The sequence below is a fragment of the Sitodiplosis mosellana genome, unplaced genomic scaffold (genome assembly GCF_009176505.1).
Source record: "Sitodiplosis mosellana isolate CC-2019 unplaced genomic scaffold, AAFC_SMos_1.0 Smas_scaffold_6226, whole genome shotgun sequence".
Lineage (NCBI taxonomy): Eukaryota > Metazoa > Arthropoda > Insecta > Diptera > Cecidomyiidae > Sitodiplosis > Sitodiplosis mosellana.
The window spans coordinates 8,516,515-8,541,452 of record NW_022601467.1 but is presented as its reverse complement, the minus strand read 5'-3'; the positions used below and the strand labels follow the sequence as shown (position 1 = coordinate 8,541,452).

Sequence of the window (24,938 nt, the reverse complement as noted above, 5' to 3'; positions counted from 1 at the left end):
ATGATAAATGCCAGTACGATTGCCGTTGTTATTTTTTGTTTATCAAATATAGACATATAGAGCGAGATCGACAAAATGTTTCCGAAATTGTATAAAATTCGTTTATATTGCCGGGTGACAAATGAGTGTGGCATGGAACATTTGCGGTGTAAATATATCCTTACGGATGATTCTTTTTTGTTTCGATGGGCGGAGTCAGCATTATTTTACTATAAAGTTTGTTTGTTTTTTTCTCTCTTCAATGGGAAAAAAATGAAATAGTAATTCAACGAAGGACCAATTGAAAATTAGCTGGGCTCGATATGTTAGTTGAAAGTCAAAATTACAGAGTGGTTATTCGAAATGATGTTTATTTATTATTCAACAACTTTTTACATGTTTCCACTTATGTGGCGTGTATTCGCTCGAAAGCCACATTATTACTCACGTACAAAGTGGTGAAGAAGCCTTCTGAAGCATCCTGTGCGCACTATTGTTCATCCATCACCAATCAAAATATTGTATTTTCATTGGTGTACTTACATTGAGTTGTTAACTACATTGGCACGATGCACGTTATACATTGCCGAATAGGCACGGACGACGAAAGAGAACGCTTAAAAAAGTGGCAAGGATAGAGATGCTTGAGTCTTTATTGAGTTTTCGTTTTGTACGGCGGTATTCTATTGTGTTGTATACATAATTGAATCATAATATACTGGAAAAAGATAGCTGCACAAATTAGCTGGATGAAACTCAGTTAGCGCATTAACAATGCGCTTAATCCTTGTTAAATGCTTTTAATTTGTTGTTCATTGTGATCGCTTGCGTGATATGGGAGCTACAGTGAATGAGACAGCATGGAAAGGAAGAGAGATAGCACGCAGAGAGCAACCCCCGTACGGTCGGAATCGTCCATGTGTTTACAATTGAAAAACGATTTTGCGGTTTGTGGTCAGTTCGTTATGAACGTTTATGGCAACAAGTCGCTTCAATAACATTGGTGTAAGGATAAACACATTTTGAATAAATTGTGCGATGAACGAAGAAAGTGTGTGATTTCATTGATTTGGAAAGCAACAAGAAACAATAACAGGCGAATTTTTGACAATTTTCCTTGTGTTTTGTGGAAAAAAAGTGACAAGTGAAAAATGCAATCGACTAAAGGTTTAGTGGGTGCAACTAAGAATAATGATACGAATGTGTCGATTGTGGCTGCTCGGCCATCGTCACCGCGTCAGTTTTTCGAACGACTTTATGGTCATTTAGAAAGTGCCGACACAAATACAAAAACCGTTTGCTCACCTGGCCAAAGTGAGCTCAGCTCATCACCAGATATTCTAGATGATCGGTAAATAATTGCTTTTTTCTTCAGTATTTCAGTAATTTCGCTTTGGTTAATTGATTGATTTACACGATGAATCAATTGATTTGATCAACTTGTGAATTGATTAACATACAAATGGACCTTTTTCAATATGTTTTCCTTAGAATCTTTTTTTATTTATTATTCTGTTCATTGAACAAATCAAATATTCTCATCAACTAATTTTTACCAATAAAAAATTGCAGAAAGAGTGCATTCAGTCTAACGGCTGATCATGTGATGAATATGGGTTATCAGTCGTCCTATCAAAATTTATCGTGTATGTCATCCGGTTTTGGTGGATTTAGATTACCGCAAGAGTCACCGTTATCTGCTGGTCTCACGGCATTTCGTAAGTTGAAAATTGCAATTATTGACATGTTTAAACATTTTAAGCTAAATTCCATGATTACTTGTTCTCACGAACACATCCACAACAAACGAATGAATAAAATCGAGATGGAATTGTTAATCCGATTTAAAAGAAGAAGAAAAAGAAACGTTTTTCCAAAGTGTTTTCTGTATGCTGCTTCGAAGAATCGACATTTCGATAGCAAATCGTTCGATATTTTCCGAGCTAGCCGAAGAACAAGTTACCTTTTGTAGCAGAAAATATTGAGATTGAGAAAATGTGCGGAAAAAAAGTGTCATCCATCGTATATGTGTATATACGTTCAAAAGCATACATCCGGTGAAAATATTGTAAACAACAATGAACATGAATAGAAAATACAGCTGTGATTTTTCCGACTCCCATATTTCACAATTCAAAAAGCATAAGTTTCGTTTTCTCTCTCTCTCTCTCTCTCACTCGCTCTGTCTCTTGCTCACCACCCCCTCGATCGGTGCTGATGGTTTTATAAAATTGCACCAGCCAATTCAGAATCAGCATAAGCTTTTTAGTGTGTCGTATGTAGTGTCAAATAAAAAATAAATAACACAAACCAAAACCCAAACAGCAAATAATTCTCTTCAGCATAGCATCCAATAACAATAACAATAATGATGTTTGATGATAATGTTGATTCGAAACCACACAATACACAATCGGTATAGCGCGCTGTGTCTCGGTGAGCGTGTGTTTCGCTAGAGAAATTGCGAAGAAATGACAGGAAAAAAAATATAAATGAAAATCAACGAGAAACTTTTCCACAGGCTTATTTTTTATTTTAATCCTCTTCTCTCGTTCTCACTCTCTCTCTTTCTCCCCCCCCCCCTCTCTCTCTCTCTCCCTCTCTCTCTGGGTTGTATCAATATCAGTTGTATTTGTTAGTCGTTGGAGTATTATTTTAATTCTCCTATTGAATTTGGCCAGTCGCCACAATTTGGGACTAGATTTTTCCATCGCAGCAACTTTGTCGCTATGATTTTCGCCCTCACTCTCTCACTCTCGATTGCAACTATTCTACTCACATTTCTAACCATTTGCGATCGCTTATTTGATGGAATTAATCATTTAAATTGACATCATCCGTATGAAATGATATAAATATGTCATGAGCGATGGTGATGATGATCATGATAATGATACAATGGAAATGTGATGCAATTGTAACTGAACCACCTGACAAAAATCGCTCCTCACACGCGCGGCACACTCACACATGGAGAGAAAGAGAGAGAGAGAGAGAGAGAGAGAGAGAGAGAGAGAGAGCGAGAGAGATGGCGTATGTGTTGTCCCAAAATACGCTTATGCACAGAATAATGAATGTCTCGACGTCAGCTTAAATCTCAACAACATTTACACACCGTTTTCTCTCTCTCTCTCCTCTCAATCGGTGAATGTGCTGTTAAATTCATATTGCTGCTAACAATTGGATGATATTATAACGCATCGTTTGACTTTCGTATTGAAATCTTTTGTTTGTTGCCGATGTGAAAACCGACGATTTTATGCTGCGTTCTACGTTGCATTCGCCGCTTTCAATTCTGCAAGAAAGTTTCACACTCAATTTTCTTCTCCTTTTTTCGATTGTTGTTGTTTCACTTTGTTTTTTTTTTATTAATGTTTATTTCAACAATTATCCCGAATCCAAACAATGATATTTAATGAGATTTAAAATAAATACTTTTCGCGGAGCAAACCAAAAAAAAATTGTTCAAATAACGCCTATGTCTCTATTTAAACTACTAAAGAAATATGGTAACTCATTTGGTTCTACTTATTTCCTAGTTGATTGTTCATTCAATTGTTTTGTCTCTTTCAATTTATGCAGTCGAAGTTCCATTTCGAGAAAGGATCTCATGTTTGTGTCTTGCACTTCGTTCATGATTATTTCCCGTACAGCATCTGATCCACCTTGTAATTTTGACGATACTTTTTCAGCATATTGTATCCAAACGCAATTCGCACACCCGCTCATACAGCAATTGGTCGGTGGCGGCGGAATCTTTACAAAAAAACACAAAAATGTAATATTTTTCCATTTCAATCCATTTCATTAACTGAAAATCCAATATTTACCTTTTCATCTGCGGCATTCGTTGATTGTCCGGTTGTCGTTTTTCCATCGCTTGTACCACTGTTCGACGGGCGATCGTGAGAAAATCGAATCGGCGTGCAAATTGATCTGTTGCTAATTGCATCCTTTAGCAGTCCATTTGAATACATTTTTTCTGTACACACAGGCGAAAAAAAGCGAAATAATGAGAAAAAAACGTTGAGAATTAAGCTGCACTTTAATCCGTAACAAAAATCATAATAATGAAACAATAAAAATCCGTTCGCAATATGTTTCCTGTATCCTACTGAGCTCAATTGTATATAAAAAAGATCCCGAAAATTCGAAGCGAAAAAGGAAAACGAAAACACAATGTTCTCTTGAGGCGAAAATCAATGCAATTGCAGTGTAAGATTGATTAACTAACAACGGAAAGGCTTCCTTTGCTCCTCCGTTTCGTTTGTGTATATCGATTCAATATAATGCAAATTAAATACAATATTAATTTACATGGACGAGACTGTATCAAAAATGTATCAATTACACGTTACGCTTTACACACTTTGCTCGCTTCAATGTCCGGCGCTTTTCCTACTCTACACCGCATTTAAATCATAAAACCACATGACCATTAACATATTAATTTCCAAAATGTTTGCGATTTTTCAAGTTGACTAAGCACACACATTGAACCGATGAACGAACGAGCGAATGAAGAAGGGAAGCGCGTCTCATCGATATTCATACTTGATTGTAAGGAGAATAAGGAAGACGACGCAATGCACTTGAATCAGTTAACGGGGCATTAATCACCGAATCACACACACACACACACACACACAGACACACATAAAATGTGTATGCTAAGAAAAAGCGACCATTTCGCAAAGGAGCGTTCGAAAAAAAAAGATTGAAATTTAATGCGACAATTTTTCGGTATATCATGTGAACCCAATGTGTTTGCATTCAAGACTTACAAGGTTCACAAATCAAAGTAATCGAAAGTCTGGAATAAACGGGAAGGAAATGCGTTCGATTGAAGTGATTTGTGGTGATCAAATTGGCAGAGGTGTTGAGATAAAGAGCTTCCCAAATTGATGTAATTAATTTTTCGATATCAGTGTTGATGAACAGTTTCGCTTGACTTTTCGTCGTGCCGAATAAGAGAGTAGAAGGTGTATCACTTGAAAAAAAAACAACAACATAAGATTGTACATGAATCAGACATGACGTCAATCACCATAGTGACGCAGCTGATTCGAGATAAAAACCATTTCTCTTTGACATGTTTCTTTGGCTAGCAATCTCCCTCCTTTGGCAAAGTACATTTCAATTCAAATTAAATTCGCGATCGAATTGATAATTCGCTACACATACTTTGTAGAACCTTCTGGAAGCGCCGTAAAAGAGTGATGTGAACAACGATAGTCGCTAGGCGCCTTGTGAATAGGAGACACATCTTTCGCGGAAATTCTCAGCTTATATAAATCAAATCGTTTGATTGCAATCCATTACAAATGCAATTCATATTACGCTCATCTTTCATGATTGTGATCCATTGAAATGTAAATGTTGCACTGGTACAATGTTGCAATTCTTCCACAGATGATTAAATAAACCGATTCTACATTTTGAATTTGCGCATATTGATGAATGAAGTTGCATTATGAATGCATTTACAAAGATTTGTGTCCCTGGTGATGATTTTACCTGGCAATTTTGTAAGGAAGCTACAAAAAATCCGCAGAATTGTACATAAAAGAAATTCAATTGAATTCGTTCGTGCTTTTCTTTTCCATTGAGATTAATTTTGGGAGGTTTCAATCGATCGATCGAACATATTGATATGCAAATTGATTAATTTTGCACTTATTTTACACTCGAATCGTTGTATTGTATGCGGCGTTGACAGATGAAGTAAAATTTGACAAATGAAGCCCACATATTCATACACACCTTGGACGGTTCATCATTTGAATGTCATTAAATAATCTCAAATAAATATTTTTAATTTATTTATCCCTATTTATGCGGTGCCTTACGATTCAAAATGGCTTAATCATTTCCCAAAATTCCAATTCGTTGATGAGCTCATCACACGCATTCGACATATTCAGAGCGTATACATCACCATTGTACAGTTCAATAAGAGTGAGAGCATATTGTCGTTGCTATCCTTTTCACTCACCCCAATCCATCGACCGACCGACCGACACAACGACCGTCCGAACAAAGACATCAACGTAGTGCAGATCAAACGTGCAGAGGCAAACAAAAACAAAATTAAATCTAATCGTTGAACAATTATAACATGATATATTATTAAATTTTCAAGATAAATTACCGGATAGGGTGATTTTCAGTTCTTTTCTATCTCTTTCTCTCTTTCTCTATCTGTGGTGTGCGTAAATTCATCTGCTGCAAAGGGCGCGCTGTGCGTTTAGTGCGTGTTTTTTTGTTGTCATTGTTAGGCGTCGTATCAATTGAATTTTCATTTGAATGTGTGTGTGTGTGTGTGTGTGTGTGTGCATACGTATTGTGGCCGCATCACAAAACAAGATCATCGTATAATAAAATTGAAATAAAAACCACATTAAGTGATTTGTAACGAAGGTAATCCAGAAAGAGTGAATAATTGCTCTCTCTCTTTATCGTCAACTCGAGAGGCAGCATAAACATGCGAATTGCGTCGAGTCAGTTGGACTGAAAATCACAATATAAATTGAAATAATCCCTGCATTTTCAATTGGGTTCGACATTCAAATGATATTTTCGGTATGCTCATTGCTCATTCCCCTTTTCATGTTCAACTCAAGTGGTTTTTTCTTATTATTAAATCGTCATAATTAAAATACAAATACAATATACAAACACACCACTTATGCTCGAAAATCGGAGGCTTTTTATGTTGAAACTATTCGTTTAACTGTACGAACAGCAAAATATTTTCAAAATAAATGCAAGAAAAAAGAAGAGTCATTTGAATTTGTAGAAAAATCAAGTTCGTATTGAAACTATGAAATTGAAGATGTTTTTTTTTTGTGGTTTATTTGCATAGTAGCTCGACGAAGACGAAAAGAAGGCCGGCCTAGACGGCAACGAACAACATTTAGCAGTGAGCAAACCATTCGCTTGGAAGTGGAGTTTCATCGCAATGAATATATTTCACGAGGACGTCGGTTTGAATTGGCCGAACGGCTACAATTGACCGAAACACAAATTAAAATTTGGTTTCAAAATCGACGCGCCAAAGATAAGCGCATCGAAAAGGCTCAAATTGATCAACAATACAGGTAATAAATGGAATTAAAATGATTTTTTTTTCTTGCGGAATTTTGTGACCGGAAAATTAATTTAATAATATATTTAGGCACTTTGCCGTAGCTAATGGTTTCATGACATCGATGTCATACCCACAAATGGTGCAAGGATTACAATTACAACCAAATGAGCTCGGCACTTTGCACGATCAAACACTCATGAACCCATCAAATCGCTCGACCGCATCATCCCTTTCACAATTTTATCATGAAATCAGTAAACAACCGACGACGGCCACCGTTGACACAAATCCCTCCCATAATCAATTCAATCAAAACGATAACCTATCGGTTCGATCGCTATCAAACCCCATTGAGATTATTTAATTTCGAATCGACTCAGAATTTAGCGTGAACTTTATGTTAAATTATTATCAAAGTAAACATTACGAATTTTGTGGTACGAATTATTAGCTGTTAAGTATATACGCCGTTCATATTAAGTATATTCGAATTTTGAAATTGATTATACCGATCTTGACGTGGAACTAGAGTTTTTATTTCTTCATTATTTTACAAACAACCGAAAAAAGAAGTTGTGTACAAAGAAAAAAATATTAAAACACAGTGAAGGATAGAACACTTACTGAACATTATGGCTGCTTCGCTAGAGGTGGATTTACTCGACTTTAGACTTTGGTGATTCTTATGCACTGACCGCCTCTTTCATATGGGCATTCTATTTCAATTTCACTTTTTTTTAATTTACAGATTGACCTTAGTTTCGTACTTTCATTATAATTCTTTATTCAAACGCCTAGCATAAGTGAAAAAACTGCAATAAAAAATGAGAAAAAATTCATTTCAGTTGCGTCCATTTTACATATTTTCAGGGAAAAAAAAATTGTTCGGGGAGTTAAGTCATATTGAAAACAGTGTGTTTTGAAAGGGTTTCTGCCAAAATGGCACAGTTCTATTCCAGAACCAACAGATCACGCCAATGAACCGTAAATAATGTTTCATAAAATGACATTAAATATGTTCTGCTCCTGTTTAGTGGCATGCTTAAAACGAATTTAACCCAAAAACGGAGAAATTTGACATTTATTTAGTCGCTGAAACAAACAATGTCACAAACTTCTCCGTCACATTGGATAAGATGCATGTTTGTGACCGTTAAAATATCATAACAATGAATGGGAAAGGAGTTATAAAAAAGTTGATTAGAATTGAAATTGTGCAACGTTCCAATTGCCATTTAATGTGAAAATTCATCAAGTAAATGAGCATACAAACAATTATTGACGCAATGGCTTTGAAAGGAGCTGTAATAAATGATTCCTTACCGCTAATACAAATAACAATAACAACCAAAAATCGTACTCAGAAATGAGCAGTTTTTTTTTATGACCATTAGATATGTTGTTTTGATGTTGTTGTTGCTGCTGTTGTTATTGTCGGATGAATTTATGGCATTGGGACCGTTGTAAATTAGGTAGAATAAAAGAAGGTTCGTTTCGGGTGTAATTTTTTTTTTCGTAAAATTCATCATTCGTTATCAAGATTGGAAGAGATAAAAACCACACGATAATATTAGACTATAAACTGCATCGTATAAAAACATAAATAAAAATGAATTGGAATGAGCACGCGAGCACAATTTGGTTGTGTTCGTCTCTCTGTGTGGAAAGGTAAATAAGACGGACGTAGACAATGTTCGTCGATGAATTCATCATTTTCTTCCAATTTTCTTCAACATAAAATAAAATGTGGGGCAGTTTAGTGATGCGCAAACAGCAAAAGCAGTAGCAACAACAACGATAACAAAAAAAATAGTAATTTAAACTGGAGAATACAATGAAATGGGCCAAGGAAACGTTGATTTTGTGTGTTGACCACGAGAGTTACATACTTTTTATTCTTTTTTTTTAATGTGTGTGTATTTATGTTTGTATCATTATGGCCAAATATCGAGTGAAATATGCTCATTATGGATTCTTCTTCAATTGATTCGTTGGTCGGCCTACATTGAATATATCGTTTGCACAAAAGATTGTTTGCTTAGTTTGCACAAAAGATTGTTTGCCTAGTGAATTGAGTCCAAAAAAAAAACAATTAAGACGATGATTGAACGAAATGAAGGTGAAGAAAGAGAAATTGATTTGATGAATTGCTCTGACCAAACTGCGTAGCCCAAATGTCGGGAATCGAACCCGAGCCTTCAATGCCAGAGCCGTGTACACCAGAATGCACACCTAGTGAAGGCGGCTGCTTGGTTTTCATGGATTCTTTTTTTGGTTCAAATAAAACAACATTTTTTAAAGTTTTCAATGATTTTTTTTTATTGAAACTTTTTTTTCTACATTTTTTCTTTTGTTGTGTTTTTTCTTTCATTTGTTTTTTCAAAAAATAAATGGTATTAGTTCAGTTTGTAATTGCCATTAATGGTCACCTTGAATATGGTCTATTTCAAAGGTGGGGTAAGTTGGAAATCGTTAATCTCACAGTTTTTGCAGTGTGTCGAAACCGTTTGTGATGCGGAATTGACGAGTCGAAAAACTGTACACACTCATGAATGGACGTTAATGAGCTTGCGTTTTCAGTTCGTTGATACTCACCAGTAGAACTGTGAAGCAGACCATTTTCCATGGGTAAATCACCTTTCATTCGTCTAGTTTAGCAGAATTATTTATGTCAAATTAGGAATTGAATCAACCCATGAATTGACATAAATGATCAATGCAACGATCGAGTGTTTGAAAAGTGTCTTGCGCCGTGCAAATGGTCATCGCTTCTGCGTTTCACTTGTTGATCGAACGCGTGCCGTTAATTGAATCAGCTTGTGTCACGTTAAGCGTCTCGCGTTAAGCTAAACACAAAGTACTTACCCGCTGCATCATTGATTGAGTTCGGGAGCGGCCGACATAGTTAAATCCACAAATAATACCTCATTCATCCTTTAAAACACAAAGAAAAAAAAAACAAAATATAAATTCAAAGTGATGTTCATATATTGGGAATTTTGCATATGGATTGATTGAATGTTGTAGTTGGGGAAATGCTTAGTAATAAACAAATTATTGTTGCATAAAATTCGAGACGAGATTTGTTTTTTTTCTGGTTGGAATAAAACATGTATCAAAAGTGACTGAAATTGCTCCTGCCTATAATAAATAAAAAATTCTGTCATCTTCTTGTTTGGTATCTCACTTTTAATTCTGATGGAGGGAGCCTAGAAAGAATGCATATCGAGAGAGGAAAAAAAAAATTGAATTGAAACATACGATCTGGTTGAAGGCGGTAGAGCACTGAAAATGGCATTTGTTTGTGTCTAATGCGAATTTGCTCTCTTGATGGGATCTGTACAATGATGATATTTATGGTTCTCGCTACACATGAACAACTGAAATATCACTAAAATGGAAGAGCTGGAGGACTACCACATCACCAAAACAGATTTTTGTTTTTTTTCCCCATTTGAACAATGTTTCACTGTTTGTTTTTATCGCTGATTGCTGCTGTGGTTGCTGTTATCTAAATATAATTTTCCTCTACAGAAATGTGGTTACAAAATGGAGTACCTGATACGTTCATTTTACTTCGTTTATTCTCTCACACATAACCTGCATTTACCTCTCTTGTCTCTTTGACACTGTCTCTGTCTCTCTGTCACTGTTTCTCTCTCTCTCTCACACTCTGCCTCTGCAGCTCTCACTCTCAATCTCTGTACCTCAAAATTCATCAAATTTCAAACGAATATGCGAATCTGTGTGTGTTTGGTCTGGTTAAATAGCACTGAAGATACTCTCTTTCAACTTTGCATTTTCAATGCTTCTGAAAATGAATACAACCTCTTTTTTGTACACTGTCTGAACAAAGAAGATGAATAGAGAGAGAGAGAGAGAGAGAGAGAGAGAGAGAGAGAGAGAGAGAGAAAAAATACACCAAGAAAAAACTACAAAGCCTCAATCGCCTGAGACCGGTTGGAAAGAGGAAAAGAAAACGCCTAAATGTTTTTTTTTCTTTTGTTATGTTTGCACGTAATCTCTCAACTATATTTTCTCAAAATGTTTTTGTTGTGTTTCCTTTTTTTTCTCCGTGAAATTTGGTTACGGTGTGTTTGTTATCATTTTAAAAGGGGGATGTTGTTGTCAAATACAATTCTTAGATTATTAACTAGCTTAAAGTTGGTTTTGTGTGGGATTTTTTTGTTGTTGTTGCCTTACATAACTGATTACACTCAATTGGTTCACAATAATTAAACTTACACGGTTCTTGTCTCTCTGCAATGTTGTTGTTTTTTCATAGTTTTCAGAGGAAATAATACTCAGTTTCGTTTTAATTCAAATATTAATGGAGCTCTCAATGGGATAATTTTTTTTTGTATATTTTTGGCTGATTTTGCTCACTACTATTTATTCACTACCAATCAGCTAGTTTGGCCGTTTTTCTCCTTCCCAAGAACAAAAACACATCGATTCCATTTTGAATATTCCATAAATGTGAGCTACTATTTTCTTGTATCTCTTTAGCTAAATTGTTGATTTAATTTTATTTTTTATTTTTTAAGTTTTTTTTTCTGTTTTAGTAAATAATTTTGCTTATTTCTTATACGAACTGTGTTAATCTTCTCATATTTTTTTTTTTTTGTTAATTTTTGTTTTTCGCTAATTGCAAATTTTCTATCGAAAAATCGAAATGAAAAATATTCCTGCAGATTGTTCAGTGGCAAAAAATGTGTAATTTTGCCACTGAGGGACGCACATTGATTTCTTCAGTTTGACTCGACACTCACACACTGAGCGAGAGGTGTGAAAACATAAATATGGAAAATGAACAACATAGAGAATAAGAGTGAAGGTAAGGAAAATGTAGAAAAAAAAGCGCATTCTCTCTGGCGCTCGGATGGTTGCCAACGCATCGATTGAATGCTGCCAATCGATTTGAAAGCCGCCAACCGAACTTGTGATAGATGCCATATAATATATATGAAAAGCACTTTGCTCTAGTTTCGAGTGATGGAAGTTGTCATTTTTTCTTTCATGTGTATGGTGTGTGTATGTATGTTTCTCTCTGTTTATGTTTCCACGTCAGTATTTCAGCTCAGTTGTTACTATCTTGATTTATTTTGTTTCCATTTTGCCTACTAAAACTACTCACTCTACAACTCCTTGTATCTCTTATATAATTTTTGTTTTGTGTTTGTTCATATAAATTGTGAAATCTTAGTGATTATAGTGATTTTATACATAATTTCATCTTTATTTCCTTATTTTTTGTTTGTTTTCATTTGGTGGCTCCTTGTGTTTCCTTGAATAACTTCTTTAAGATACAAAAAACTGGAGATGTAATGCAATCTAAGAAAAAAATTCGGGCGGCTTTATTCTGTTTCATTTTTTTGTGTGTATGTATGTGTGCTTAACGATTCTTCTTCTCCTTCTCTTTTCTTTCTTCTTTCATTTAGTTAGTTTTTTTTTTGTTTGATAAAGAACTTTTTGTTACCACTTTCTTAGAAATAAATGGCCATAGAGGCGAATTTCCTTAAATATCATTTATTTACTTATGTTTTCTTTTGTTATAAATTGATTTTAGTTGTTGTAAAGAAAAGAAAATAAATTGTTTTGCTTCTTCTTCTTCTTTTTTTTCTGTGCTTTTTTTTCGCTATGCATTTAGAATTAAACTATTAATTGTTTAGTAATGATTTGTTTCCATCAGTTTTCTTCGATTTGGAGGTTTTTGCTTAGATTATTTTCTCTTCTTGTTGGTTCTCTCCTTGCGTGTTACTAATTATTTGATTTTTTTTTTATTTGGATTTTCACATATTTCAAAATGTTATGCAATTAAAATAAATGTAGTGCTTCTTGATGTATAACATCAACTAAATCAGAGATTTGTTTCTTTGTCATTATCTTCTACGAGGAGGGTGTTAATGATCAAATAAAAAGAGAAACTAAACTTTATACAACTAAATTCCTTTTTTTTCATTTCAAAATGAAAAAAAAAAAATTGAAATGTTTCATAGAACAAAATGAATAATAAACAACAGAAATTACACGAAAGTAAAAAAAAAGTTTGTAAAATGAAAAGAGAAAGATCAGAATGATAAAAAGAAGTACACATTGATTTACAGACGTTTGATTTTCTGCAACTAAATTTAGTTTGGTGCTAAAAATAATAACACTCTGCTCTAAAGTGGCACTCACAATCGTATCGTAAGAGAAGGACACATTATTATCTTTGCGGTTTGGTTGTTGTTCGTTTTATACTGACAAAATTGGCTTGTGTGCTGCTAAATCAAAATCTAGATAGATAATGGTTGATTGCGCTTCACTATAAAATGCAATGCGCGCACAAGGGCTTAATGTTAACGTTTTAAATGTAAAGGTTTCGAAAACGAAAGAAAAGAAAGAAAATGATCAACACACAATTGCAAATGGGTTTCAATTCATCTTCTCGTTCATTTTGCTCTGTGAGAAATGTGTGGATGCGGCCTACTAGAGATGTCGAGATACAGAAAAGTAGAGTACGTGTGAAGAGGTGTGATTTGTGTATGAAGTACTATGTCTGTGTATATGACACATACTATATAATCGAGGAAAAACACTAGAAATCGTATTGATTGCATTCAGATGTTTTCTGTGCGTGTGTGTGTATGTTGAAATGACCAATGATATTGAAATAGTGACATTCTAAATACTTGACACACTATTCCTGTGCTCATGTTCTTGCCATCGATCGGATATTGTTGTTGATGTTACTGTGTTCACACAATGTGAAATGTCTGATAGGCTTAGATCTTGCTGCGACATTCTCTCTCACTCAAATTCTGTTCTTTATTGATTGTTTCTTTTTCAAAAAAAAAGTTTGCTTTCACATAAGCCTGTCAATTAAGCTGTTGATGTCTGTTTATTTCTCTGTTTGTCTCAATGTCTGCCTCTGATTTATTTCTTTTCGTTTCATTTCTTTCTGCCTTTCAGCCTCAATCGAAGAACACACAAACAAAAATAGTTTCAGTAGCCTCAGTTCATAACAGTTCAAATAATGATTTTGCTTTTGTTTCTCTTTTTCTTTTATAGTTACGATTTTTAATATTTAGGTTGTAGGTTTTTTCGTTAATGTAAATAAAAAAAAAATTCATAGTTCGAATATGATCTCTTCTTTCTGTTCTCACTTTCTCTCATTTTTCTCTCTCTTTTAAACTGCTACTCTTTTTACTGACTTTCTTCTGTACTCTGTTCTATTCCTGTGTTAATGATTGTACGTACGGAATTTGCTCTGACCTAGATGAATTGACGGAAAAAAAATTTAAATATAGAAAATAATCATTTAGTTTTAAGATAATGGTGATTTGTTTTTTTTTTTTTGATTTGGTTTGGTTTGGTTTGGATTTGAAAAGTCGTCATCGTATTAAAGACAAAATTTACAACAAAATAAAGAAGAAGTTAGAATAAAAAAAAACAAGTGTGTTTTGTGTAGGCATGATATAATTTTTGTTCACAAAATTGAAAGTTTTTTTTTTAATTGAAAAATACTGTAATTTATGATGAAAGAATGCAAACAAAGGCGTAACGAATAAGGAATACACTCAAAAAAGATTCTTTCGGTTTGTTGTAAAAAATACTTCAAGAAGAGTGGTGTGGTATAAGAATAAAACACTAACAATCCTCTACATTTACACAACCAAATGTATTTTGTGTTTTTTTTTGCTTGTTTAGTTCAAAAGTCTACCTAATACCAAAATAACTAACAACAACGAAAAAAAAATAGTACGTGATTCAGAGAACAACTGAGATGTTTTCTTTTTGGTGTTTTTGGGGAGAATTAAGTCATTAGGAAATGAGTATTTTTATTGGGCACACAGAGACACACGCTCACACAAACAAAAATCGGTTTCAGGTTTAATTTGCGAGTTGTAGCTTGGCTGCGTGTTAAAATGAATACGAGTAAATGGATCCATTCAACATAGGTAGGCCAAAGCTTGAACCGTTTTCTCTTACAGTTGTTATTTATAAGCAGCAATAATTGAATCGCACACTTCAAATCATGCTGTACCACGAACTGTTTATATGATAATTTCCGTTTGTTTGCTTGATTGGCCGCAAGCGTCAAATGCATTGAAAAGAAAATGGTATGTCATTACAATAGTTTCTTTTTGAATATGGCAAATCCAAAATGAGGTAAGATTGTAATTTTATTGTAACAGCCATGAATCTTAATCAAAATAAATACAATAATCATCTTATTTTGACCAATGGGTGTAGGCTGTAAATTCGAGCTTGAATGAATGGCCAATCAATTGTTGAATAGAGGGATGCACTGCATATCCAGCAAAAATACTACATTTTCCACACAACTTTTTCTTTTTCTTTCATCACTCAACGATTTATCACATCACACGAGTGGTGGAATTTTCTCGAAACAAGTGTGTGTTTGTGTGTGTGTGTGTGTGAATGTGTTTTCTTATTTCCATGTTCTCATCGAAAAAAGGCAAACAACAAGAGTTACGTTAAAATAAAAGTGTGATACAAGTAGGCTATACCAACCTTTTTAGTACCTTCGATTTCCACCACTAAAGTTTCCTCCGCCCATTGGTCCACTGTTATAGCTTTGATTGTAGCCGCCACCGTTTTGATTTTGATTGTTTCCTGATATCCCAAATAGACACATCCGGTTGGTTTTTTTTTCTTTCCAATGTTTACACAAAACAAGCTATTGCATATATCGTTCTACTGTTTAAGTCAAACACTTACCGAAGCCATAGTTGTTTGGAGGACAGCTATTGTTTCCATATGGGTTGCTTCGTTGGTTATTATAATTTGATCTCATTGGGCCACCGCCGAAGCCTTGCTGATAGTTACATCCAAAGCTGTCATTGTTGCTCCAGCCGCCGCCGCCACCACTTCCACCACTGCTTTGGTTTCCAGGATTACTTTGATAGTTGTGTGATGGATTTGGGTTATAGTTGCTTGGACCGTTCTGATTCCAGCCTTGATGACCGCCTGCACACCAAATGAATGTTAATTTGTTTCAATTGAAATGCATTCAAGCATGGAAAAAATTGGCAATTGCAATTGGGAAAAGTTGCCAGTTATTTATATCATAGTCATTTCAAAAATCAATGGCAAACAAAGCAAACACAATGACAAGGACCCGCACAGCACAAAAAAAGTTCTGAATAATTTCCTTTCATTTGAATATTGCCCATTGAACTCGCATTGTTATCAACGAGAGATAAAAGAATCCATTCAACTGATAATTTTTTTTATTTACCTTGGCTGTTACTGGAATTATTATTCCATGGCGTTGGCTGACTGTTACCACCCCAGTTTCCGTTGTTGTTGCTGTTGAAACCGCCACCATTGTTGTATGCATTGTTTTGCATCCAACTGTCGTTATTATTATTGCGGTTATTATTGCTCCTGTAAAATAGCAAACAGACAGAGAGAGATGAGCAAAAAAAAACGGCGCAAATAATAATAAAAATGCAATCAGTGAGAGTAAATTTGTACAAATGAACCGAATAACAAACTTACCAATTGGTACCGCTGCTGCCGCGTTCACCACGTGGAAAACCACGGTTATTCATGCCCATTCCCATGCCCATATCACGGCCACCACCGCGGTTGTTCATGCGGTCCATTTCATTCTTTGGCAATGCTTTTTTCACATCCAACAACTTGTTTTTGATTGTATGGGATTTTCGCACTGAACATGGAACAAATAGAACGAAATTAAAAATTTGCTCATCTAATAGAACTGGTCGTTATTTTTCATACAACAAAAGTGGTTGAAATTTAGGAAATTTTGTAGCTAAGATTTAGGTATCACTTTGACATTTAAATTGGTCTAGCAACAAGGAGAATCAAAGCTAATTTCGATTGAAAATTAATCTTACAATTCTGAACGCCTGCCTTCATTTATTGAACAAATAAGGCAGGAGCTGGAACTGTGTACGGTTTTTTTCTCGAATAAATGTATGGAAGAAGTTTTTTCCGCAAAAAATCATTGAATTTATTTTCGATAATTGATCCAAAAATAAATACTAATCGAATTGAATGAATAAATTGTATTCTAATACTTACACACAACTTTGTCAACGGGATCGTAGTCATCGTATTCAATGAAGGCGAAACCACGTTTTTTGCCGGTCTCCTTATCCATGACAATATTGACACTTGTAACGGCACCAAAATCGCTGAAATATTCACGTAAATCCTCTTCGCTGTGCTCATCTTTTAAACCGCCGACGAATAATTTTTTCACCGAAGCACCCGCTTCTGGACGATTGATATCTTGACGTGGCACCGCACGTTTTGGTTCAACCACACGTCCGTCAACTTTGTGCGGCCGAGCATCTTGCGCTTTGTCAACCATAAATGAGCGCGAATAGGTTATGAAACCGAAACCACGTGATCGTTTCGTTTTTGGATCTTTCATTACAACCACATCGACCACATTGCCGAACTTCTCGAAATGTGCTTTCAATGATTCGTCCGTTGTACGGTAATCCAAACCACCGATGAACAATTTACGAATGTGCTCGGGTTCGCGTACATACTGTAAATATATAGATCAAATGCATTGAATTAGACAGGGGCTTATTTTTCTTCTTCTTTGATCTCAGTGCCAATTCAAGACACGCACATTTCATTGTTGAATGGAAAGAAAATTGTAGCTAAGATTCGCAAAATCACATCGACATTGTATGGTCTAGCAACATAAATGAGCTCATCAAAGCTATTCTCAAAGAAGAGAATTCATTACTCTTACAGTTCTGAACGCCTGCCTTCATTTATTATGTAAATAAGGCAGGAGCTGGAACTGTGAAAATTGCGAATTTATCGAAAATTCGCGGGAAAAAAAACAAATTACTAACATTTCAACTCGGTCGATTTATTTTTAGACATATAATTTCGTTCAATTGAATTTCGGGCTCGGAACGGATGGATTTTAAAATTAGATTTGGAAGCGAGAAAAAAAAGTTTGGTTAAGTGACGGACATGTGCGGTAAATACTCAAAAAAAAAACCGGGTCAAATTGTGGATATTTCGGAAATCCCAGAAAAATTCAATTTAACGGGAGCAATCGGTGTTGAAAATGGCGTATGCGAATGTTAGATTCGTCATATAGATACGTGTCCCTTTACATCGGCATAACTTGAGCGCGCCTAAACAACGTGCGTTATAAAGAACCGTATATCATTACTGTATGAATCGTGTTCATAATTTTTGCACATGGTTTTTTATTCAAATGATATTGATTTATTTTAACATGAGAAACGAATTGACCAAATGATAAAATGCAAATGCAGAAATAAAAGAAAAAGAAAACGGTAATTGAGTGTTCACCTTTATCGATCGGCATCACTGTCAGTTTTTTTTTTTCACTAGAGACATAGAAAATTTCATATGAGTCGAGAAAAAAAATAAAATGGCGGCGACGCCTTTGGGGCGATATTATAAAATGTGGTCAAAGGCACTAAATTTTTTTACTTGATTCCTGACGAAAACTCACTCGATTTTTTCGAATTATCAAAAAAAGAAAATCTCAAATTTTTGTAAAAAAAAAATATTTTAACTAACCTCTTCTTCGTTGCCATTTCCATTTCCATTCGAATTGCCATTATTGTAGTTGCCTTCGTCATGCTGTGCTTGTTGTTGTTGCTGTTGCTGCTGCTGCTGTTGCTGCTGCTGTGGTTGAGGCTGTTGTGTTGCCATTTTGCTTTCGGTCAAAGTATTTATTTCAGAGATGAAAAAATAATGCTTTCTCACTTCACCCGCTCAATACACACTCGATATGTATTAACAGTCAAATATAAAATATCTGATGAATGAAGCAACGATGGGTACAGCCAATCGAATCAGCTAATTTTACAACAATAATTGTTTTTGCGGGGCAAATTGTAGTTTTGCTTTTTCTTTGTAATTCAAACCACAAGCAATCAGTTTTGTTCTTCTTTTTTTCTTCAATTTAGCAAACGATAATCTAAATGCTACAACATTCACTTGTGAAACAAACTTGGTTCGATAGACAAACAAATTAAACACAACTTAGTTGGATCGCGTCTTCTGCAAAAGTGGGCTACTTTGCTCACACCAAAAGTTTTAATGTCGAAACGGATATGGAAACAGATAATTGTACTAAAAACCGCACAATGACAATCATGACAGTTGGCATTTTAGTACCGGGCCAGTATTTGACATAATGCTTCGGTTACACTTGCATTGGGTAAAAGCTTTCATCGTATACGAGTTTTTTTTTCTCTTTTGGTAAACGTTGAATAGAAGAAAATTCTCGACTTAATCTGTATTGTTTTCAATTTTATTAATTAAACGTTCATTGACAACAAGGAATTTTCATTTTCATTTTATTTTATTGACTTTTAAAACAATGCAGGAATATGGAAGAAATAAATTTTGTTCTCCTTTGTGACAGCCCAATGTTTTCCTATGAATTTTCGGTCTCTTTGAATCTGAAATGATTGAGGTAACAATTAGCCGAATTCATTGTGAAATTAAAATTTCCATTCGCCGACTCTTTTTTCCATCGGGAATGCTTTTGATTTCAATACTAACTTGCAATTTGTGCATGTGTAGAATACCGTTTGCCCTTCATCGGCACTTCTCAGCTGCAATGTAGCGTAAGACATCTTTTCGTTGCCGCACTTTGGACACAGTCTTTCAACAATTGGACCCTCGTCTTCGTCTTCTTTTTTTGCAATCTTCGCTTTCACGTATGTGTTGAAGTTGATCGTGAAATTGCTCTTCATATCGCCAAACACTGTGAATGGAAGCAAAACAATTTGTTTGAATTAGACACTGATTTCGAGGCGCACAGGTATCACAATCAATACAGAGAGGAGTTTATGTGATTGGAAAACAAACGTACCTTCAGGAGGCCAATCATGCAGACAAGTGTAGCACTTAACATTTCCTGTTGTTCGTAAATACGGCAAAATCGAACCACAATTTGGGCAAAAACCCGGTGTTATTCTTATTGATTCCATTTATGTTAACTCTTTTTCTATCCTAATAATGTGTACACGCTAGTCTCGTTGCTTTGATCACAATAATCAAATCTCAATGTTCCAACAATAGAAAAACATGCGTTTAACATCTAAAACGAAGTCAGACCACATGTCAAATCCGTACTAATCGTTGATGTTGAAGCACATCAACAGATGGCATCACTTGCATTTTCAATGCTATCAATAAATGATATCGATATGATATTAATTAGGTATTGAATTTGATCTTTTTGTATATCTATTACTCAATGACGTATCGGAAAATTAATAACTTTTTTGGACTAAATTTCGAATTTAATTTAAGATAAAATGATACAAAATACACAACACTTTGGTCAGAGTTCAATTGGCAAAATGTGTGTGTTTTTTTCACGATTTTTATTATTCTACCATAAACCGTATCACATTTCAAAATGAAATGAACCTTCAATTACAAAAGAATTGATTAAAAATTGAAAACCAATTGATCAATTTATTAAATATAAAATAACGTGTGAATTTCCCCCATGTTCATTTATTTAAATTTAAAATTCGCATCGAAATGAGTTTTTTGTTTTTTCAGTATGTGATTGTGTTTTTTTTCGAAAACACTTTGCTAATGATGAGTCGATTATTAATGTGTTACTTCCATTGAAAGCGATTATTTTTCGTGCCATCCCCCTAAAAAAAAGTGGTTACATGTATCGGCGCTTAAATGTTTACAAATAACCCAAATCCAATTTATGTGTTCATTTTTTTTTTTCAAACGGTCGATATCAAGCCGTAAGGTAATTTCCATGACTGAAAGGTGTCTTTTTGCCATTTTCACAACTTCCTGAGTGTTGACATTCAAACATTTTTTTTGTGTGCCAATAGCATCATTCTAAAGCAATCAAAATAAAAGCATTGCATGCACTGCAAACAAAGCGTTCAGAGTGCATCGATGTGAAATGTGCGAGCTCAAAAGAAACGAACGCCGTTCAGACAAATGCTTGAAACAAGTGAGCACGCGAGCAAGTACAATTATTTTCATTTCCTCGTAAATTTGTTTTGTTCTCAGTATGATATATTTTTCTGTCTTTCTATATCTCTTTCTCTCTCGCTCTCTCTTTTTCTTCCTCCATTTATTTCGTCAGCTTAGACACAGCCGTTTATAATTGAGCGAAGAAAGGAAACATGGAATTATGTTGGGGGTACATTTTAATATGTACACATTCGAGGAAGAATTTTTTCATCGTATTTTTTTCTTCTTTACGTTAAAAAAATAATGAAGAACGATTTTCAAATCCGATAAAATGCATAGTAATTTCATTTAAAGTCCTGCAATAACAACAAAAAAAGAAGAGAGAAAAACACTATCGAACTACGGAGCAAAAGAACAAATCACTTCACTCTTCGCACGAGCATTCTATTGATTGAATGTATCACGCCTTTGTGCCATTCATGAATTTTTCGCACATTGTTTTTTGCTAAATGGTACAGCTCAGTACACATAAAGCACGCAGGAACAGAGATATGAACACACACACACACACACAAAAAGCCCATTTTTTTTTGTTTTTCTTCAAAATGTCGAATAAACTCCATGTCATTTGTTGTCATATGTTTAATTTCTCATTTTTTCCGCAAATTACAGCAGTACATTTTCAGATTGAATGACAAAACTTCAAAAGCAAAATGGTTTTTGATTATTCTTGAATGTTATTCCAATGTTGCTCTGTGCTGTTTGAGTTGTTTTTTTTTTGTCTTTTCTTTATTTTTGTCATGCATCTCCCTTCGGCGTACATATCGATATTGAATGAATATGCTTCGAATGTGTGACATGTTAAGAGGATTTTTTTCCTCTATTGGAAAATAATTACAAGAATAATCGTGAAATGCATATGTAAAATACATGTATATTTTTTAAAATCCACACTTTTTGCTTCAGTTAATCCCATTTTATAGCCATTTTTGATGTGCACGAGTACATTCAGACACATAAAAACACACACACACACACACACACACACAAAACAACAGCCATGAGGAATGAGGAGCGAATATTTTGAAGAGTGCAGAAAATATTCGGTGTGGCTGGTGTGTATTGTGCAAAACGGTATTGTTTGAACGGGTTTTCTTTGAATTCCGAACAATGCTAACGATTATTTTCGCATTTTGCAGAGCGTTTAATCACGCACACAAATTGGAGATCTGTCGGTCGCCAACAATGCTAAATGAAAAATAAAATACGAACCACCATCACCAACAATAGCCGAGTCGTGGAGTCGCAAAACAAAGCGGCAATGTAACAGCAACATGAGCGTGCCAAACATAAATCATAATTACAAACAAATTTCTTAATGTGCGTTCTTTTTTTCTTCTCGGTGTGTGTGTGTGTGTGTTTGTATTCAGCTTTGGGTCGGTTGGTCTGTCGGTTGCGCTCGCGTTTGTGTTTAATCAAGGCGTTGGATGGGAAAGCGTTCGCGAGATAGTTGAAAATAGCCTGGATTTTTAGTTTATTTCGTCGCGCTCTTTCTCTATTCATGATCATCAATGAGCGTGCTTTTCTGATTAATGGTAATTAAATAGCTGTGATGATAGGTAAATATCGTCAATGGACAAAGCCAAAACTGTGAAGATACAAAATGCGTCGACACTGAAGATTCAGCCGCGCGTGCATGTGAAATTCAATGCCACTTTCGACAAAAATTAGTCGAATCCCATGTTTTGCATACAGACAAACTGTGTCTGTTTAATCAAAGCTGAAGTGACGTTAATGTTTATTTCACTTCGCTCCTCCGCGCGTTTTTGGCCTCTTTTCTTTTTATTGCATTCGATGAAGGCACACACATTTTTCATCTCAAAGCGAATTTACAGACAACGAACACTGCACTGCACACGATGTGTGAATGGTGCTTGATTCGATTACAGAAACTCTCACGCATTTATGGTATTTAATTTTTTTTTGATATGATGATTTTTTTTGTTCATCTTTCGGGCCACATCAAAGGAAAGTAGTATAAATAACTGCGATGAAGATTGAATTATTCCCTCGTTCTACAAATTGTAGTATAATGGGAGAAAAGTGCATGCAACGCATGGAAAATTCGACCGATTGTTGTGATGTGGCATGGAATATCAGACAAAATCAAACACTATTGATGCGAAGAAAGAAAAAAGAGAGCCAGCCAGACAGCCAGCTGTATACAGATGACCGACATCCAGATTGCCATATTCTTTCAAGTGGATCCAAATGTTCGACGCAAAACATCATGTTCACTGCCTGTATTAAACCATAAAAGAAAAAGAAAACACACATATGACGAAAGACAATGTGACGCGTGTTTATTACTCGAGATTATGAAAAATACAGCAAATCCATCATGTGCACACTCGGAGTTCATGATTCATCCCACGTTATAATATGGTTGAATTTCGAATGAGATGCAAAAGATGTGCTTGGATAAAATGGAGACTTCCCCCCTCCCCTCCATTCAAGAAGAAAGAATGAAATAAAATAAGAAACAATGCGCAACAATAAAAGCAGCCACAAAACACAGCCATACCATGGCTATGACACTATTATATTTTTATTGCTGTAATTGTTTATTTAGTGTTTGACGTTAACACCTTCCGAAACTTTATCTGTCGTTTACCATATGAATTATGATAATTTATTTATTCGTTGGATACAGGGAAAAGACCGCAAAGTAGCATATAAATAACATTCGTACAATGTACACATATTACACTGAATATGGTGGGTCCGGTAAGAATAATGCCCTGCCAGTCACTCAGTATCAGAGAGAGAGAGAGAGAGATGGAGGCCTACGACAGGAGCGCGCGAGCGACCGCTCGTTCGCTCCGTTCCAAAACTGACTTTAAGCAAATATTAACACGCACATCGGCAATAGAAATTAAAGCGAGAGATGAAAATTAAATAGGTAAATAGGAATATGCGAACATAAATAGATACCGCTGACAATAGCTAGCAATATAAATATATATTGTGTGTATGTGTATTTGATAGGCGAGAGAATTGGATCGTGCCACGTGAGACCGCTGAACCATGGAAAACGGAACACACTGAAATAGCCAAAACAAGTGTTCCGAATGTTAGATTGTCAAAATAAATGAATTATTATAATTCGTAAGCCATGAATAAGACAAACGACGCAATAGAAACGGAACCGAACGCGACAATCTAGAAGACATAAGATAAAAAGCACGCATTCCATGTCCATTGATTTGAACGGCCGAGCTGTAGGTGAACGACAAACAGAAAAAAAAAATATAGCTCAATCACGAATACAATGAAAACAGAATGAAGATAAAAGTGCGACATCTTGGAACAATTACGAAAGAGAATTACGAAATATTCATGCTCACCGAGACAATATATGTATTAGATGCGATCAATTTTTTTTATGAAATGATTTTGTACGGTCACTTCATTTTTTAAATTCTAATCACAATTATTGATGGCTTCAATCGATGTCCGCATCGATAACAACAATTTGTGGGAGGTTGATTCGTATTCATCAAGAGTTCATTCATCTTTTGATTTTCGGTGAATCCCTCATCTTTGTCTCTGTTTCTGCATTTCATTGCATGGTGATGCAGCGCTTTCGCTTATATGAATATGGCCTAGAAAATTCCAACATCTGAACAACTCATGCACATGTTTAATGAAAACAATGATGTAAATCATTTGAATATTCACTTAATTAAATCATTTATATAATTTTTCTTGTTGTTGTTGTTCGTTAAAACTTTTATTCGCTTGATTTATTTCTTTTAGAATGTGCCTTTTATTCCTACAGAAAACGAAAAAAAAAATAAAAATAAAATGTGCCTAGGAAAAATGTGTCGATGCATTAAATTGTGTGAGCGCATTTTTCTTC

The 24,938-nt window shown here is 34.9% G+C and overlaps 4 protein-coding genes across 8 annotated transcripts; 1 reads left to right on the top strand and 3 right to left on the bottom strand.

Annotated features, from left to right (window-relative positions):
* Positions 1–1,130: 1,130 nt before the first annotated feature.
* Positions 1,131–7,684, top strand: LOC129579390 (homeobox protein rough). The gene is made up of 4 exons (XM_055469457.1): positions 1,131–1,330; positions 1,552–1,697; positions 6,845–7,079; positions 7,157–7,684. The coding sequence occupies exons 1-4, from the start codon at positions 1,131–1,133 to the stop codon at positions 7,431–7,433; spliced, it is 858 nt and encodes a 285-aa protein (XP_055325432.1). The 3' UTR covers positions 7,434–7,684.
* Positions 3,315–5,999, bottom strand: LOC129579332 (oxidoreductase-like domain-containing protein 1). The gene is made up of 3 exons (XM_055469342.1): positions 5,975–5,999; positions 3,810–3,961; positions 3,315–3,735 (listed from the first exon to the last, which is right to left on the bottom strand). Exons 1-3 carry the CDS (start codon positions 5,982–5,984, stop codon positions 3,508–3,510), a joined length of 390 nt encoding a protein of 129 aa, XP_055325317.1. The 5' UTR covers positions 5,985–5,999; the 3' UTR covers positions 3,315–3,507.
* A 9-nt stretch (positions 7,685–7,693) lies between the features above and the next one.
* Positions 7,694–19,164, bottom strand: LOC129579331 (heterogeneous nuclear ribonucleoprotein 87F). 5 transcript variants are annotated; one of them, XR_008689229.1, is made up of 8 exons: positions 18,629–19,164; positions 17,129–17,603; positions 16,580–16,751; positions 16,317–16,465; positions 15,797–16,045; positions 15,601–15,691; positions 8,393–10,003; positions 7,694–7,881 (listed from the first exon to the last, which is right to left on the bottom strand). XR_008689229.1 is itself a non-coding variant. In XM_055469340.1 (7 exons), the coding sequence occupies exons 1-6, from the start codon at positions 18,761–18,763 to the stop codon at positions 15,594–15,596; spliced, it is 1,278 nt and encodes a 425-aa protein (XP_055325315.1). In that variant the 5' UTR covers positions 18,764–19,164; the 3' UTR covers positions 7,694–10,003; positions 15,590–15,593. The 5 variants fall into 5 exon arrangements, 4 of the variants coding, with proteins under 4 accessions (XP_055325315.1, XP_055325313.1, XP_055325314.1 ...); XM_055469340.1 differs by having other exon boundaries at positions 7,694–10,003; positions 15,590–15,691; XM_055469338.1 differs by having other exon boundaries at positions 7,694–10,003.
* Positions 19,165–19,345: 181 nt separating this feature from the next.
* Positions 19,346–20,349, bottom strand: LOC129578117 (DNA-directed RNA polymerase I subunit RPA12). The gene is made up of 3 exons (XM_055466251.1): positions 19,935–20,349; positions 19,622–19,826; positions 19,346–19,518 (listed from the first exon to the last, which is right to left on the bottom strand). Exons 1-3 carry the CDS (start codon positions 20,050–20,052, stop codon positions 19,494–19,496), a joined length of 348 nt encoding a protein of 115 aa, XP_055322226.1. The 5' UTR covers positions 20,053–20,349; the 3' UTR covers positions 19,346–19,493.
* Between the last annotated feature and the right edge of the window lie 4,589 nt (positions 20,350–24,938).

What these genes read in the sequence shown, in the direction of transcription:
- LOC129579390 (XM_055469457.1), top strand. Translation starts at nt 1,131, where the DNA reads ATGCAATCGACTAAAGGTTTAGTGGGTGCAACTAAGAATAATGATACG. An exon ending in CCAGATATTCTAGATGATCG is followed by an intron (nt 1,331 to 1,551) that starts GTAAATAATTGC and finishes AAAAAATTGCAG; the next exon opens with AAAGAGTGCATTCAGTCTAA. An exon ending in CAAATTGATCAACAATACAG is followed by an intron (nt 7,080 to 7,156) that starts GTAATAAATGGA and finishes TAATATATTTAG; the next exon opens with GCACTTTGCCGTAGCTAATG.
- LOC129579332 (XM_055469342.1), bottom strand. An exon ending in CGAATGCCGCAGATGAAAAG is followed by an intron (nt 3,736 to 3,809) that starts GTAAATATTGGA and finishes TTTTTTGTAAAG; the next exon opens with ATTCCGCCGCCACCGACCAA.
- LOC129579331 (XM_055469338.1), bottom strand. Translation starts at nt 18,763, where the DNA reads ATGGCAACACAACAGCCTCAACCACAGCAGCAGCAACAGCAGCAGCAG. An exon ending in GAAATGGCAACGAAGAAGAG is followed by an intron (nt 17,604 to 18,628) that starts GTTAGTTAAAAT and finishes ATATATTTACAG; the next exon opens with TATGTACGCGAACCCGAGCA. An exon ending in TTTAGTGGTGGAAATCGAAG is followed by an intron (nt 10,004 to 15,600) that starts GTACTAAAAAGG and finishes TGTGTTTTAAAG; the next exon opens with GATGAATGAGGTATTATTTG.
- LOC129578117 (XM_055466251.1), bottom strand. Translation starts at nt 20,052, where the DNA reads ATGGAATCAATAAGAATAACACCGGGTTTTTGCCCAAATTGTGGTTCG. An exon ending in GCATGATTGGCCTCCTGAAG is followed by an intron (nt 19,827 to 19,934) that starts GTACGTTTGTTT and finishes TTCCATTCACAG; the next exon opens with TGTTTGGCGATATGAAGAGC. An exon ending in TACACATGCACAAATTGCAA is followed by an intron (nt 19,519 to 19,621) that starts GTTAGTATTGAA and finishes CAATCATTTCAG; the next exon opens with ATTCAAAGAGACCGAAAATT.